Below are 15,783 nucleotides of genomic sequence, written 5' to 3' on the forward strand. Positions count from 1 at the left end.
TCCTTCATCACACCAACTATATATCTATACATATAATGTGGGAGATTAAGATGGCCCTCAAATAATATGATCTGTTTTCTTTATAATTAAACTGCAAGCAATCATGAATTATGTTTACAACAGCACACCAACGATGAGGAAGATATTAAGAGTAAAAGAAGCCACAACTAGCAAATGTTTTTAGATACATGAGAAAGACTGCACGAGAAATGCACTAGAAAACTGAAGTCTTGGCAGCAAGATGGAGAAGTGCTCGCCTGTGGTGAATACCGCGGAGCCTCTTGTAGTTCTGTACAAAAGCAGTTATATCAATCTCCCTGTTGGAAAGCTTCGTCTGTAATAGTTCAGATTCCTCATCCGCCTTACTCACCGCCTCTGTGGAGCGAGGATACGTTAATCGTCAATGGAAATTTATACATGCATGCAAAAATAATGCATATGCTTTCATCTGATGTAATGGGCAAATGAAACTTGTGGATTATTACTCATGAAACTATACTATTTATCTTATTCAGGCATATCACTGAACTTAGTTCGGCGTCGATAATACTTGCCATAGTATTTGCATATAACTACTTACCATGCAACTTCTCAAGTAGTGCAGAGGGAGAGTAGGAGTTTAAGATCTCTTCCTTTTGCCTCTCTAATTCAGCTAACTTCTCTTCCGCAGCAGCCAACTCAGTTGTCCTAATGATAGTGCACTGCATGTATTAGTCATAATGAGTTAATGACATAGTCAGGGTCACAGAAAAGATGCTAAACCGCATTGCTATGATGACATATTTAGACGATTGCTTTGGCATTTTTGTTACTTATACTGCATAACTTCCAAAACAGTGTTAGTTGGTATATAATTAAGCTTGAATTCTCTATAGACCTACTGCAAGAATTTCTGCAGACGGAGTGTGGGGCAGCCTCCTTTTAGTGGGAAGCTTCATCTTTTTAGTTTTTACCCCCCCAAGGCAGCCTCCCTGTTCCCACTTTAAGCCAACTAAAATGCTGGGTTGCAGGTGATTACTGCTCCAGAAAATTACATGATGCTGAATGCAGAGAAAAGGATCCGGTAACTATACCTGGTTCCTGAGCTCCAAAATACGTGGTTCGTTTTCCAAATTCTTCCCTGAAAAATAATGCATGAACTTAAAATATGAAATAGTTTAAGAAGAAAAAAAAATCATAATTCAAAGAAGAAACTCACTCGCAAGTTCCAGAGTCTCCTTCCGAAGTTCCTCATGTAGCTGAAGGAAAACAAACAAAAATGTTTGATCAAGATTTCCTTATTCTGGGATATCAGACGAGAGAGAACTGGGTTTGAGCTTATAAAACAAACTCCACTGTAAAGATGGAAAATATCCGAAAAGATTCCAAGTTAAGAAGGTCTAGTTTGGGATGTTGACATTCAAGAAACATATACCCAACAATTCAAAGGAAGATCTCAGAAGAATGAAGAAAAAGTTACTGCTGACTAAAGTAATCTTCAGTACAATATATCATGAATACTGAACTCAAACAGTTCCAACATTTTGCCTGACCGTTGAAATGTCTTGTTTAGACATCCAATCAACAATATATCTCAAATACTTAAATCAAACAGTTTCACCATTTTGCCTGACTGCTGAAACGGAAGAAATTCGTGCAAACATCCAATCAACATTCAGTAGGATCAATGTTAACAATAATTACAGTTGTCGTATAAAACAAGAAATAGAGGGACAGATTTCCCAACTTACATTGTTCTGATTTTTTACTTCATCAAGTGAATTGAAGAAAGCAGTATAAGCGTCCTTGTCAGCTAAAAGTTTTCTCAACTCATCGACACTGCAGGTAAGTCACAATAAGAAGTGCCAAAATTAATAAAAGTCATGCAAGAGTAGTATGTTTACATGCATATACATGAATCTTAGCACAATATGCACATTTAGCTGCACAGACAGATGTGCAGCTAAGGTGGCAGACGGCAAACAGTCATAAGTAGCACATAAGCGTTTGGTTCATTTAAGCCTCAAGTATCCTATGATAGGTGGGACTATGAGTTAGCAAAACAGATTCAAATGTGGTTAACCTTGCAAAAATAAATTAAATAAAAGATAAATGCACAGTACTGAACAAAGGAGGCATAAGTACCTTTTGTTCTTCAAGCAAGCATTAATTCCTGCTGCCTCAGCAGGTGATGGCTGTCCAAGCGATGGCGACTGAGGACGTTCTGAAACTCTTTGGCGTCCACTAAGACTAGAAGAACTACTTGGAGTCAAAGGACGTGAAGATGAAGTAACCACTGAATTAGGGTACCAAGATTGAGTAGGGATCTCTGGAAAATTTGGTTGAGCTTGTTGCTGTTGGGATCCCCTATATCCATGTATTAAACTTAGAAGCATTAAAAACCAAAAGAAAAAAGGAAACCAGATACATCATACTTAATGGAAGGTCAGTACTTTCAATTGTGTACTCATCAAACAACCAAATTCCTAGTTTAGCCACCAAGACCACTTACAAAATTGAAATTAGTTTCTATACTAAAACAGTTATAATGTACGATTACAGTTAAACTATTGAGTGCAGTCTTGCAAAATAATACAATTGTTAAATCAGATCTTAAAAACTGACGATTTAGTGAGCTGAATTATCTTCACAAACTGGAGCTCCAGAAAAGGATTGTGCAATGATGAAGTAGACTGTGCACTACCACAAGGTTGAAGATAATGAAAATCAACTAAAGCTACAAACTTACAACAGTATAAAAATAAAATATTGCTAGCCAAAAACCTGGAAGATTAAAATGAAGTTCAAGACTTACCCAAGAAAAGGAAAACTCCAACTCATCGTGCACTAGTGAGATCTGCAAAACGCAACACAAGATTGTATGGTTATCTTGACCAAATATAGAACTATAAAGGATCTGTTTCAGATTAAAATTATACAAAATTACATGATGGAGAACACATTAACCGCAGGACCTGGTCTAATGACTCTAATCATGATTTCCTTTATTATTGAATGATAAAACTACAATGGACTAATTGTTTCAAGACAAAAGGACCTACTCAGATCACAGAAAAATAAAGGTACATCATCAAGAACATGTTAGCAGCCACAGGATCTGGCGTAACCATAATTTTCATTTATTATCACGTGACAAAACTCAGTGGACTAAGTTTAGTAAAACAGATATTTCAGCAGTTAAAAATCATCCAACAGTCCTAGATCCGGCCATAAGGAGTATTAAAAATTTAAAATAACAAACACCCAAACATAAAACAGAACTAAAAATGCATGAATTAGGAAAGGACTAGAAAATGGACACTAAGAGCGAGCAGAAATGGTGAAAGATCAAGTGAGTCCAAATATTTATGCATCCAAACATAATATACATATGTACAGGTTTGTATAGTGTGACTATTCTCATCTTACTAATACTAACAGACATGGTATATATCTTGTAAAGTAGGTAATAATCACCTAGTTATCTCATGGTGCAACAAATACTCTACATGTATACCAAATATAAATAGTTATATAGCATGTATATATTCTAAGGGACTGTTTGTTTCCATGTATTTCTAGATACTGCATCTATAGCTTTTGATGAGAAACAAACGTGAGCAAAAATCTTAGATCCTTCTCTCTTTTCTTCTCACCAAAGATTGAGAGACCTTGTTTTAACACCCACTTAACTTGAACGGATATCAAGATGCTGCATATGGACGTAACTTAGCACTTGAAAACGCTATTATGGCTTTTATAAAATAAAAACTGATTTTCATATTACACTTAGAATGCATGGAATCAATTTCTTCAAATACATGAAACCAACCACCACATAAGTGTACATGAGGTCGTACTTCCATGCACATGAAGCTCGCCAGTGCCGAGCTTCTTGGCAGCTGCTCGGTGGAAGATTCGGACAAGGAACTCAATGAAGAAAACGACCGACAGATGAATTACCCTTGCATAACCCATCACATCAGCCTCTATAATACATTGTTTTTTTGTGCACAAATCAAGGTATCAGGTGATATTAACAATTGGGATAAACGTATGAAGTTCTTTAAGCAACGATATGCTAATAGAGTAATAGTATATAATGATAAAGAAAGAGCAACCGGGGTTTTGCAAGTCGCCAACTTCTTCTCTCCAAGCCCCACTATTTGATGATGAGAATGGCGGATAGGATCTAGTGCGCCAAATTAACAGGAAATATTACTACCGATAAAAGAAATCATCGACTTTTTCTGGATCAATATTATAGCTTGAGATTGTTCAATTCCATACAAGGAGCACATATATTGAAATCAATAAATTACCAGTCAATTTTCATCTAGCTCAAGATCAAAGGGATAAAATTCGATTTTCAATTTAAGAGATCTAGGGTTCCAAGCATACCTTTTCCCCTCAATAAACCGAAGAATCGTGCGTCCCAGAGAACTAATTACACCACCGATTGGGGGTAGAAAAGGGACGAAAGAAGGGAGAAGACCAAGAGGGCGCGTCGCAGCTCGCAAGTTTATTGACAGGAAACTTCTCACTTAAGTCCTTCATATGTTAAATATTAAGGACTCATCCTTCAAAGGGAATATTATTAAAAGAAATTCAATAATAATATTATTTGAAATTGCGTATAACATCCTGAAATTTAATTCCGTACGAAATAAAAGATAATTTATAAATGGAAACATATTATAATGGGTCAACGATTTATTGTCTTAATAATTTAGTTGACTTAGATTTTACCATGCATATCATAAAGATATTTTTGTTTCAACTTTTGTCTACTCAATAGTGATGATAACCCGACATGACGATGAAAGTAGTTTAACTTGTTTGTTAAATGCATTATTTTTATAGAATAAAATTTAAATTTTATATAGGATAATCGAGTTAGACGGATTGTGTTATGGTGTCGTATTAACATGACCCATTTATTAAACGAGTTAGACGGATCGTGCCATGTTACACGTTTAATAATCGGATCGTGTTCGTATTTAATAAATACAACCCGTTTATCAATCTGAGTCGTATTTGTATTAGGGTAAAGTTGACCCAACCTGAATCTAACCCGACCCGAACTCACTTAACCCAACACTATTGCCACCCCTATTTTAGTCTATGATTCCTTCTAAATAAAGCACATCAAAGAAGATTTCTGATCCAAATTGTTCGGTATTTGGTACATTAGGATTTATCATAGTCAAGTACAACACCCTCTTCCTTGAAACTTTGAACAATATTCAAGAGAGAAAAACTCAATAATCAAGTAAAAAATGGACCATGGCCCAATTTTTGTAATACGTCAACGCAATTATTGTCGATGCAGTTATTCTTTTTTTCCTCTTGTAACCTTCTGTCTATAGAGAAGAAAGAGCAGGAGATTGAGTTATGTCACCCAGCATCTTCAATGCAATGCAAGGTTGGTCAACAGGAACCTGAAAAGATGACAGAAATTTCAGCAATAGGAATCTTCGAAAAAGCTAACTTTTTCTCTCTTCACACTGAAAAGATATTGCAGATCATATGGATGTGTCTCTTTTGATGCAATAACTCTTGTGGTCATGGAATGGTGGACTAATCTTTTAGATTCCAACAAGTCCTATAAGTAGTCTTAACTACATATACTTAGAAAATTCGAGTAATTTGCTGAGTAATAGAGAGGAAATCAATATTGATTTCAGTAGGCAATCTCTGAGTTTTCAGACTTTGGTTTTGCTGAATTTGGCATTGTATTATTTTTCACTGAATATCGAGTCAACGCATAGCTAGATATAAGATAGTGTTTTAGAATATACTTACAAAATGTCCTGCTTTCAAGATCCAATAGAAATGCAGGTTCTGATAAGACCTGATGAATCCCTTTGTTCCTCCAGCCTCATCGCTATCGCAATACAGAGGCGTTCGGTTCAAGCTATTAAAACTCTTCAGTCCCTCCCACCTGAAAGAAGAAAATGATGGCACTGTTCTTCCTTAATTGCCCTGAAGTTTTGTTAATCAAGAGGACAAAAAGAATTAGCAACTAAGATGCTTACTTGAGCTTCTGAACCCATACTTCAGTGCCCTTTGTTGCACAAATTACATCAAGCTTGACAAAACCAAAAATACTAAGTATTAGCTCTTCAAATAAAAATATGAAAACTATCTGCTACTGTGAAATGCTCATTTCCTGATGAACTAAGTTAGTCAATGCAACAGTACACCAACTTGCCGTGTTACCTTCCATGATTAATTTTCAAACTGTCCAAGTTTTCTACATGTGGAGATGAAGAGCTCTTATTTTATGCTTTCATGACTACCTCAAAATGCAGCAAGTCTTTTCTTCCCTCATTTTGTGGTCCTCAAAGGACCACCATAAATGATTGATGCTATTTTGCTTACATAGCTAAGCTCCACTCCAGGAATTAAGGTATCCATGTTAAAGAATATGACATGTTTGTCTGTTAATGGCCCCTAAGTTATCTGTGGATGGTATCTTAGAGGAATCATTGTCTTTCAGACCTCACGCTTAATTGTCGATTGATTGCTCCATATACTACTTATATTTTGTTTAACTAATTCCACAGGAGAAGACAAAGGACAACCGATTCGACTGGAAATATTGCAAAATTTATTGCTTGTGCTATCATAATACAGAACAAGTTGTAAAAGTAAAATAAGAACAATTCGTACGTGGAACATGCATGACTGTTCGCCTACTTGTCTGGAAATTGTTTAGTCCTACTATTAAGATAGGAAAAGGAGGTTGTTTAAGCCATTTAGAACTCTTAGATATTTCATTGATTAAAAAAAGAAAATTAGTTCAAACTATTCTGTTAGCATATGCTGTCAGAAAAGTATTCAGAGCTTTTCTGAAAAACATCTCTGCAAAATTTTAACAAAAAAGGGCTTTTTTAGTGTAGAAGAGATATCGATTCCTTGTTAAGCCACAATATCAAAAATTGATGAAAACAACACCACAACGTAATCGAAAAGGACCACATTATGTCAATTTTTGGACCACCAAACCATCTATATATCAGCAATGCAGTCTGTTGCCATGTTCTCTGGATTCTTTTCAACCACCATATCCAATATCTGGTGGGTTGAAAGAATTCGTGAGTCTCACTCAACAAGGAAAAAAGTTTGAATTGCAAAGTTGGAACCTTTATGTGTTGAGCTAAATGCCTATCTTATTCTTTGCAGATCGGCATGCAAAGACTTGCATAAAGCAACATAATGGGTGTAGTCCATACCTGTCCATTGTAAATAGTGACATTCACACCATGAAACAATAGCTCATCAACCTGTGTGAGATCATTACAACATCTCTATGAGGCTAAATAGAGGATTAAAAAGAAGACTGATTAATGCATGAAGCTGCTTACCTCACTGATCCTTGGTTTCATGAAATCATTTGACAAAGCATCAAAAACAGGCGCAGATGACTCTTGCCAACTGCAAGGTTTAGCAAATTAAGCAATGCTTTTATCTTAGGAATCATATAAATACTTGAATAAGGTATGTAAATATAGGTCTAGACATTGTCTTTACACTATGTTCTTTGGGATTATTTTGAGCTTTTCCTTGATGGCACCATTCATGAGACCAGTGATACCACCAGAGGAGGATGCCTTAGCGCTTAAGTACTTCGAATAACTCCTCATCGCTATCTCATTTAACTGCAATGCTGATACAGAGAGTGGATCCATTGCAGAATCCAGCAAGAAATTATAGAAGTCCTGAAAATTATGTTATCTCATGTAAGGAGTACTATAAATAAGACGACCAGAGAAAATACTGAAGTTTGGAGGACTAAAGATTGCTTACTACGGAGTTGCTACTTGAGATGATCAGGTTCTCTAGCTCACCCCATGAATTTGTTGCATCGGTGTATCGACCTCCTGCTATTTGCTCTCTTATTTTTTCAGCGAAACTGACATAAGAAAAGTCTATTAAATCAAAGTAATTTAATTGAAATAACTTCACTTTCGACAATTGTTCATAGTGGTGTAGTATCAACCTGTTTGATTTGTCTGCATCACTGCTATCAAGCCTGGAGACATCTCGAAGCAATGGCCCCCATGAGAACTGAAATTGAAAAAAAAAATTAAAACCTTTTAAGTGAAGATGAAATCAATCTTTCAAACTGTAGAAAGAGCTCAGTTGTCAGGACTGACGACAAAATCCTCAGGAGAAATCCAGCTATCTCCTAAAGCAACTCCTGTTGATAAAATTCAAACAGTGAAGATAAAAACAAATCCATCCATCTTGACAGTCATCAAATTATAACTCGTTACCTCCAAGTTTAAGCTTCAGTTCTCCTTTCTGAATGGCTTTGACGATCGATAAACCGAGCATAACTGCAAACTTCCCTCCATATGACTCTGCTATGACAAAAAGTGGGCTCTTCTGCAAGCTCTCATTGTTATTGTAGAGCTCTTTCAGAAGGGTAGTTAAGTCTGTTGCAGCCTCTTCATCAGTTTTAACAAGGAGACTATCCTCCTCAACATAACTATATCCTGTGCCTACTGGATTATCCTACAATTGGCATAAAAAAATAAATCCAATAAAAACCCCATTTAAAAAGATTGATAATTATGACATAATATAAATCAAACAAGAGACAGGGCAGTGGTTAATTAAAGATTCACCACAAAGAGCAGATCAGCCTTTTGAAGCCACGTCGAATTCCGAGGCTTTAGATCAGCGTCCAACGGTCCGACTTCTTGAAAATTCCCAAATCCAACACCCGAAGCTCCCTATAACTCGAATGCAGATTCATGAAAAGAAGGCTATTTTAGATTTACTATAGACTCAACAAATTTGTCCACATTCTTTCCTTTTAAGGAAAGGATTGAGGAACTCACGGGTCCACCCTGTAGCCACAGAACTGTCGGCCATGGCGTCGAACCGTTTTCGATCCTTTGCGGGCTCTTGTAAAACCACCAGAACATATGAGTTTCTGAATTGTGCCAACAAAACAAAGCCATAAGAAATTAATAATATGCTGCTATGATCAAAGAAAACAAAAATATAGTGAGAAAATTACTTGGCCGGACTTCAACATAACCCCATTGCTCCATTCCATCGGCGGTTCCGGTGGCATCGACGATCTTAACGTAGAACAGAGGGAGGCAGAGAAGAGGGAGGAGAGCAAGAGCAGAGGATTTGACCATTGGAGTAAGATAAAGGAGACCCAATTGAATGAATGAAAGAAAGAATAATAAGACCAGTTAGCCAGCCAACCAACCAACCAACCAACCAATTAGAAAAGGAAGAGGGAGATGGATTTAAGAGCTTCTCTTGTCTGCATCTATAACGGAAGCAGAAAGGCAAAGAGGAGGAGACCAATATTAAGATAGAGGACAGAGAAGAGACTCAGTGGCCTATCATGACAAAAGCAATGGGCCACAGTTAAGAGAGATGGAAGAAGAACACCGCCGGACTTTTACTTGCGGAAAGATTACGTAGGAGAATGTTAAAAAGGTTCATGAATTAATTGCCTTCCGGATTTACTTCCGCCAATCTCTCCTCCTCTTCAAAATAATAAAAACAGAGAAAAGAAGAAAGGATCTAACAAGAATTGGATAAAAAATGAACGGTTAATTACACTCACGTACTCCGTTATTTTATAATTAAAAAGAAAAGAAAAGAAAAATACTTATCCTTAAAATAAATGCTAAAAAATGGACTGCTCGGAGTTTGGACCCTTTTGAGTTATTTCAAGCATTGACTCATTGTGATGGGTCCCAGCAGCTACTTAGACTCCACTCAATTACTTACTGGAGGTCGTTGAATTTTAGTGAGAAGCAATCCATCTCTCACTCTCACGATAGGCAAAAGATGCCCTTTACAGAGTCATCTTGCTCTAATTTTTTTTAATCTTATATTATAAGCTTTATATTTAAGTAAACGATAGTTAAAAACTGGCATTATTTTTAATACTAAGGAGCTAATGAGGAGTTGGAGTTTTGGCTGGAGATGGCAACAACGTTTATTCATTACAACCAAAATAAGTCAACAATTTTAGTCGGCGACGGCGAGTAGTGGAGATTGGGAACTGATAACGGGTTGCAATGTTTCATCTCGGACCCGACCCGACTAGACCCGACCCGGCCCGCTCGATGAACACCTCACCGTAGACTCTTCTCGAACGATCGGGCAAAAACGCAAACCGGTTCCTTTTCTTTGCTTGGTTAGTGGTCGCTCGGAGAAGGCGAAGCCATGATCGGGGTGGGGAAAGCGAAGCAGTACGCCAACGTCCTCGACAAGCCCCTCAGCAGAGGCAGGCAAGAGGTAACCCTCAAATCATCCCCATCTATCAAAAAATTGCCGCTTCTCTAGATCGCGGAAGAACTTGATGCAACTTTCAGATCCGGAAACCACAGATTGTGTACAAAATTTCGTGATTCTGATTGATTTGATCCTTGTTTCACCTAATTCGTAAACATTAGTAAGTGATTTAGGTGCCAAGGCGACGAAGTAGTTGATCGCGTGCATTCGAGAGGTCGACGGAGATGAATCTTATCTGCTTGGGGGTAATACCTCAAGTTTACTGGATCGGAGTGTTTTGGAGGGCATGGACACTTGGAAACTTGGAAGAGGATAATGGGACTGGAAATCTGAAATAGTGAGCAATATTTTAAGTTGCATGACAAATTCGAGTAGGATAGACGTTTGATTGATACCAGCAGATTGTGACGTACAAGGCAAGTAGTTCATTTATTTCAGTATAGGCCCTGCAGATCGAGTAGGTTGGTATGTGATTAGAGGCCTGCTATGCTATTTAAAGATCTTAGGACATTTGATATGTGGCAAGTTGGAACATCTTTTTCAAGATTACGGGAGGACTATGCGTCAGTTACAAGCACAAAGAATTCAAGATTTATGTTTCAGTTGTTATTCACTTATTTTACTTCATTGGAATGCTTATACTTGATGGGTTCATGTTAATATCTCTATAACTTATTTTGCTGGTCAGTAAAAAACTTCCTTCTATACTTGGCATTTGTCATAGCTTTTATATGAGTAAATGTGTGGTGGTTTGGATCTTGAGAAATGTGTGGGCAAGAATTCAGGTGGTAGGGATAACATTGACCAAAAATAGTACTTTGTTATGTTACTGAGATCATCTTACTTGTTTCAACTTTCAAAGATTGGTTGTCGTAAAAGAAAGGATCTAGTTCTCTATAAAATTCCAAAAAGTTTTCAGATGGGGATAAGTTTATAGATCACTAATTAGTTCTTTGCCCACATTAGTTTCAATGTGGACAACAAGTAATGCAGCTGCAATACTAATTTTTATATTGCATTTGTCAATTAGTTCTATTTATACCAGTGCTCATTCATTGTATATCATCCTACCAACATTTTGACATAACCTAATTTTGCAGGTCAGCTTGAGTGCATTTGCTTTCTTGTTTTCAGAATTGGTACAGTACAATCAGACGCAAGTTGATAATATTGCCGAATTGGAAAGAAGGTTATGTTACTTAAAATACTAGTTATTGCCTAAGATTCCATTCTATGAATACATGCTCATCCGCATTTACTCTTCTGGTAGTGTTTCCCTTTTTGAAACTAATTGAAAATTACAGTGAAAATTTTGAATTATGTTACTCTAATTTGGAGTACCTTATCTTGATCTTTCCCAGTGATTATACGATGTTGCTTACTTATTCTTTGATATGAGATTTTGACTTGTTTCTCATAATATTTCATATAAATATAGGCTAGAGGATGCAGGTTATGCTGTTGGAACAAGAGTGGTCGAACTCCTTTACCACAGAGACAAGGTGTGTACTTTCTTGATATTATGTTTTGTTAAAGTGGTCTCTATCAAGTTGGAATTGCATTTTTCATAGGAAAAAGGTAGTGGACTAATAATGACACAAAATACTTGTGCAGTTGTACTTGGCTTTGCGTTCTAAATTGCATTTTCTTTTGCTATAACAGTAAAATGCTGTGACTAGTAGCATATTTCTGTAGCAGCAAAGATGACATGTTTTACTGCGAATAGTTGCATATTATAGGCTTATAGCATTAATCCACGCTAGTCCTACGGAATTTGAATACGCCTAGTTTGGGAGATAATAGTGGTATGCTGCAATGATCTGTATCGGTTTATGGATGTCGGATTTTCACGATCAGATTTCTTCATGTTAAGAAGCACGACTGGCTGTAAATGATTCAGGTTTGCGTCTCCTACCTAACTTGACAGTCATGAAGAATGGTGGAAGTAGGTCTAGTTACTCTAGTAGTAGATCTTAATATTTTAGCATGCTGGTATATCTTTGGAATGAAAATTAAGACCAAGCTGGATGGTCAGCTTGAGAACAAAAACAGTAGCCTAAAATTCATTTTAGTTCTTTAAATCCCATACTTTCTCCCTCTTTTGATACTTTTCATTCTATATCTCGTCATGTATACATCGTAAGTTGGTATTCAGTTGAAGGGGATACTGTAATTTTTGCATCTTGTTTCTTTAACCACATTATAAAATGCAACCAAATTTTGAATTGGACCAATTCTTATATCCATTTACTTTTTCATGTGGTACCCAATGCTCTTAGTTGGTCTACTATTATTTTACAACTTAGGTGCTATATTGTTTAGCGACAGTTATTGATTTTTAATGTTGCAATCAATATTTCAGGGAAATAGGAGGGAGACTGGACTAGTGGGGATATTAACATTCATTCATAGCACTGTCTGGAAGGTGCTCTTCGGGAAGGTAGCTTATCTATACATGGGTACATGATTATTGTACTTTCAATTATTTGTTCTTTGAAGTTATTCCTTATTAGTTCCATGACTCGAGCATTTATCATGTATTGATTTTAGAATGATATTAAGATGAAAGGAAGGCTGATTTCACTATTGAACACATATATGTCCTGAGCTTTCAAAGAATGAAAGAAAAATCTTATACCATGTGTATCATTGGAACAGCCTTCCTGTTTGTTTGCTTGCATCCTCTTGAATTCTATATCATTGGATTTATTATGATATAGACTTGCATCCTCTTGAATTTATATCATTGGACTTATTATGATATATGAGCAGAGAATCACACTTTTATCCTGCCATAGGAAAACCTTGTCTCATAAAGTCCTTTTGGCAAATCTCCCTTTGTTTGAGGCCTCAGTTAAGTGTAAATATAGGAACCCTTTGATCCTGACAAGTGAGAAGTTCTAGTTAGATAAATGAATAATATGTTTTCTTGCTAGTGTTAGGCCTGTTTTAGATTCTTATCTCATTATTCGCACATTCAATGAAACTTATGGCATGCCCGCCCAGAGGAAATTCATGAGCTAGCTCCTCCATTTGTGAGCATATAGGAGTGTGACAATGTATTTGAGATTGGTAACCAACTGAACATGTGCTGTTTGTTGCAGTAGCATTTGTGCTGGGAATTCTAACCAAGCTTCTGAAACATTTTAGGTGTGATATTGCTAATATATGCTATTTCATTGGGTCCTTTACCTTTCATAAAGTGGGCAGTGGAGACAGATGAACAAGATTTCTAATTTGTTTCTCTGAGAACTAGCAGAGTTTGTTGTAACTTCTTCTTTAGTGTGCTTACATTTGTAATATGAAATGATGGTAGACATAATGAGGCTCAAAAACTATAAAGTGCAGATATTGATAATTCTGAAGATATTATAAGTTTTGATGCAAACGACATGGATATCCATAAACCAACAGAAGATGTTAAAAGTTTTAAACTTTTAATTCTAAAGAATATTTGAATGCCTAATATGACATTTTGTAGATTAGCATGTGCAACTAGAACAATTTCTTTGTTAGCTGGAATAGCAATCTTGTGATCTTTATTGTGATTGGGCTCTTTATATTTGCTTTGTTCTTGTTTCTGCCACCTTAACAGGCAGCTGACTCACTTGAGAAAGGAACTGAACATGAAGACGAGTACATGATCAGTGAGAAAGAATTTCTGGTTAATAGATTCATATCCGTGCCAAAAGACATGGGGGCATTCAACTGTGGGGCTTTTGTTGCTGGTATAGTAAGGGTGAGTACCGCCGAGGCGCTTACTGTTGCAGCTGTGTGCTATAGCCTTTGTGGCAGCTGTTCCATTAATTCCTTTTAGTTTCTCTTACCTTCTCATTTTGGGGAATTCTGTAACTGACACCTGATTTTCTTGAAGGGTGTCTTGGACAATGCTGGTTTTCCTGCTGTAGTTACGGCACATTTTGTACCAATTGAGGGTCAGCAACGACCAAGAACCACAATCTTGATAAAATTTGCTGAAGAGGTTAGTTTTTTTTATTATGATTGCCTTTGATTCTAATAAGACGTATTTCTGAGTCCAATTCTTTGCATAGTGTTTGCCTGAGAAATGAGAAAGTGACTTCCTATCCATTCTTTGACATGCTGATTTTCTTCTATTTTTTCCTCTTTCTTTTCATTTGAGAAAGAAGAGAAGAAGAATCGCCAGTAAGGAAAACTAAACTATGCATATCTTATCTTAGGTACTCCATAGGCAAGCCAGACTTGGCTGACAGTCGACCGCGATCCTTGTAGCCACTGTTTGTATGTCTTGGCAGCAAACAGTTCAGATCACAATTCGTTTCCTGCGAGAATTCTGCAGCTTGTTTTCGAGCATTCATGATGAAGTACAATTACCAGCAGCTGGTGCTCGTTATCCAGTTTGCCTTTTGGGTGTATGCGATTTCTTGTTCTAGCTAGAATATAATGCATGTACTAACAACATTTGTCACTCTTATGAGAGAGTAATAGTGATTTCTTATTTAAAAAACTCCTGCTTCTTTCTTTGTTTCTATTCCTCCAGTGGAAATTGCACATTGCATGTTGGAGAAAGCTTCCCAGATAAGAATGTGATTACTGTGTGAATACTTTTGTTAATTCGGAATACATTTTTTTAATTGAGAGAAGTAAAAGTTTAATAATATCCTAATTAATTTCACACTGTTGGGTTCCGAATCCAAGAAAAAGAAACGTATAATACGAGCCTCGTTAGTCATCTAGATACAACCCCGTTGACATTTTATTTATTTATTTTTAACCGTCACCATACACAAATAATTGCATGTGTAAAACTTAGATAATACTCTAATTTAACATGTTTAGCTGGCAGTTCTCTGCCACTTCTTGTATTATATTACATGATAGATCTCTAAGACCAGTGTGAGGATATATAGATGCATTCCATGCATATATATATATATATATATATTCACATTATCCATGCCATCTGATCTTGCAACCATCCCATATTCTAATGCATAAAATGTAGCAATATACACATGTTAGTGTTTCTTAATTCGAAATAACATCATCTTCCAGCTCATCATTGATTAATTAACATTGCAAGTAGACGAGTAGTCAACCCTTTTGCGTGCCATGTGGGCATTCTATTTTCCGGATTTTCTAATAGATATAAATAAACTTCACTTACTTAGTATGAGATGAATGCGAAAAAGGTGGCTGATAGATCCATATTTGTTTTCTAGATATATATACAATATTTTTAAACAATACGAGCAATAGATAAGTTGAGTTCTTGATGCATGCATATATTTTCTACTAAGAGTAGTTGTTATATTTTGCTATTTATAAAGTTTATAATGGATTCACAAAGGACAAGTACTACTACCTAATTTAGGTGTAGACATACATCCAAACAATTTCACCTCTTAATAGATAGATAGATAGATAGATAGATAAATTCATACTGGAGTTTTGACCAAGTAGGTGTGCATCATGTACGAAGAAATAAATATATAATAAGTGAGCACTCTATGCTCTTTCCATGATCTCCTGGACCTCCCTTGATGT

General features: G+C 36.3%; 3 protein-coding genes across 3 annotated transcripts; 1 reads left to right on the forward strand and 2 right to left on the reverse strand.

Moving 5' to 3' along the window:
• Positions 1-51: 51 nt before the first annotated feature.
• Positions 52-4,513, reverse strand: LOC140774537 (vacuolar protein-sorting-associated protein 37 homolog 1-like). Its single transcript, XM_073117566.1, has 8 exons — positions 4,381-4,513; positions 2,795-2,836; positions 2,125-2,346; positions 1,731-1,818; positions 1,199-1,238; positions 1,074-1,120; positions 581-701; positions 52-375 (listed from the first exon to the last, which is right to left on the reverse strand). The coding sequence occupies exons 2-8, from the start codon at positions 2,818-2,820 to the stop codon at positions 215-217; spliced, it is 705 nt and encodes a 234-aa protein (XP_072973667.1). The 5' UTR covers positions 2,821-2,836; positions 4,381-4,513; the 3' UTR covers positions 52-214.
• Positions 4,514-5,127: 614 nt separating this feature from the next.
• LOC140775159 (serine carboxypeptidase-like 51) lies at positions 5,128-9,490 on the reverse strand. The gene is made up of 13 exons (XM_073118430.1): positions 9,014-9,490; positions 8,832-8,926; positions 8,616-8,723; positions 8,262-8,502; positions 8,142-8,185; positions 7,985-8,052; positions 7,792-7,897; positions 7,516-7,703; positions 7,350-7,419; positions 7,218-7,268; positions 6,018-6,070; positions 5,785-5,923; positions 5,128-5,420 (listed from the first exon to the last, which is right to left on the reverse strand). Exons 1-13 carry the CDS (start codon positions 9,138-9,140, stop codon positions 5,343-5,345), a joined length of 1,368 nt encoding a protein of 455 aa, XP_072974531.1. The 5' UTR covers positions 9,141-9,490; the 3' UTR covers positions 5,128-5,342.
• A 540-nt stretch (positions 9,491-10,030) lies between these two features.
• LOC140775124 (uncharacterized) lies at positions 10,031-14,816 on the forward strand. Its single transcript, XM_073118386.1, has 7 exons — positions 10,031-10,260; positions 11,358-11,446; positions 11,696-11,759; positions 12,620-12,697; positions 13,853-13,996; positions 14,132-14,239; positions 14,457-14,816. Exons 1-7 carry the CDS (start codon positions 10,189-10,191, stop codon positions 14,484-14,486), a joined length of 585 nt encoding a protein of 194 aa, XP_072974487.1. The 5' UTR covers positions 10,031-10,188; the 3' UTR covers positions 14,487-14,816.
• The last annotated feature ends 967 nt before the right edge of the window (positions 14,817-15,783 follow it).

The sequence above is a fragment of the Typha angustifolia genome, chromosome 13 (genome assembly GCF_048772165.1).
Source record: "Typha angustifolia cultivar Huaian chromosome 13, ASM4877216v1, whole genome shotgun sequence".
In the NCBI taxonomy this organism is placed as follows: domain Eukaryota; kingdom Viridiplantae; phylum Streptophyta; class Magnoliopsida; order Poales; family Typhaceae; genus Typha; species Typha angustifolia.

Coding starts and splice junctions, on each gene's coding strand:
- LOC140774537 (XM_073117566.1), bottom strand. CDS start 2,820: ATGAGTTGGAGTTTTCCTTTTCTTGG. Junction 1,239..1,730: donor AAGTAAAAAATCAGAACAAT/GTAAGTTGGGAA, acceptor GTTTTCCTTCAG/CTACATGAGGAACTTCGGAA. Junction 1,121..1,198: donor GGAGACTCTGGAACTTGCGA/GTGAGTTTCTTC, acceptor ATTATTTTTCAG/GGAAGAATTTGGAAAACGAA.
- LOC140775159 (XM_073118430.1), bottom strand. CDS start 9,140: ATGGTCAAATCCTCTGCTCTTGCTCTCCTCCCTCTTCTCTGCCTCCCT. Junction 8,927..9,013: donor TTATGTTGAAGTCCGGCCAA/GTAATTTTCTCA, acceptor GGCACAATTCAG/AAACTCATATGTTCTGGTGG. Junction 6,071..7,217: donor TCACTATTTACAATGGACAG/GTATGGACTACA, acceptor GGTTTTGTCAAG/CTTGATGTAATTTGTGCAAC.
- LOC140775124 (XM_073118386.1), top strand. CDS start 10,189: ATGATCGGGGTGGGGAAAGCGAAGCAGTACGCCAACGTCCTCGACAAG. Junction 11,760..12,619: donor TCCTTTACCACAGAGACAAG/GTGTGTACTTTC, acceptor TCAATATTTCAG/GGAAATAGGAGGGAGACTGG. Junction 13,997..14,131: donor TTGTTGCTGGTATAGTAAGG/GTGAGTACCGCC, acceptor ATTTTCTTGAAG/GGTGTCTTGGACAATGCTGG.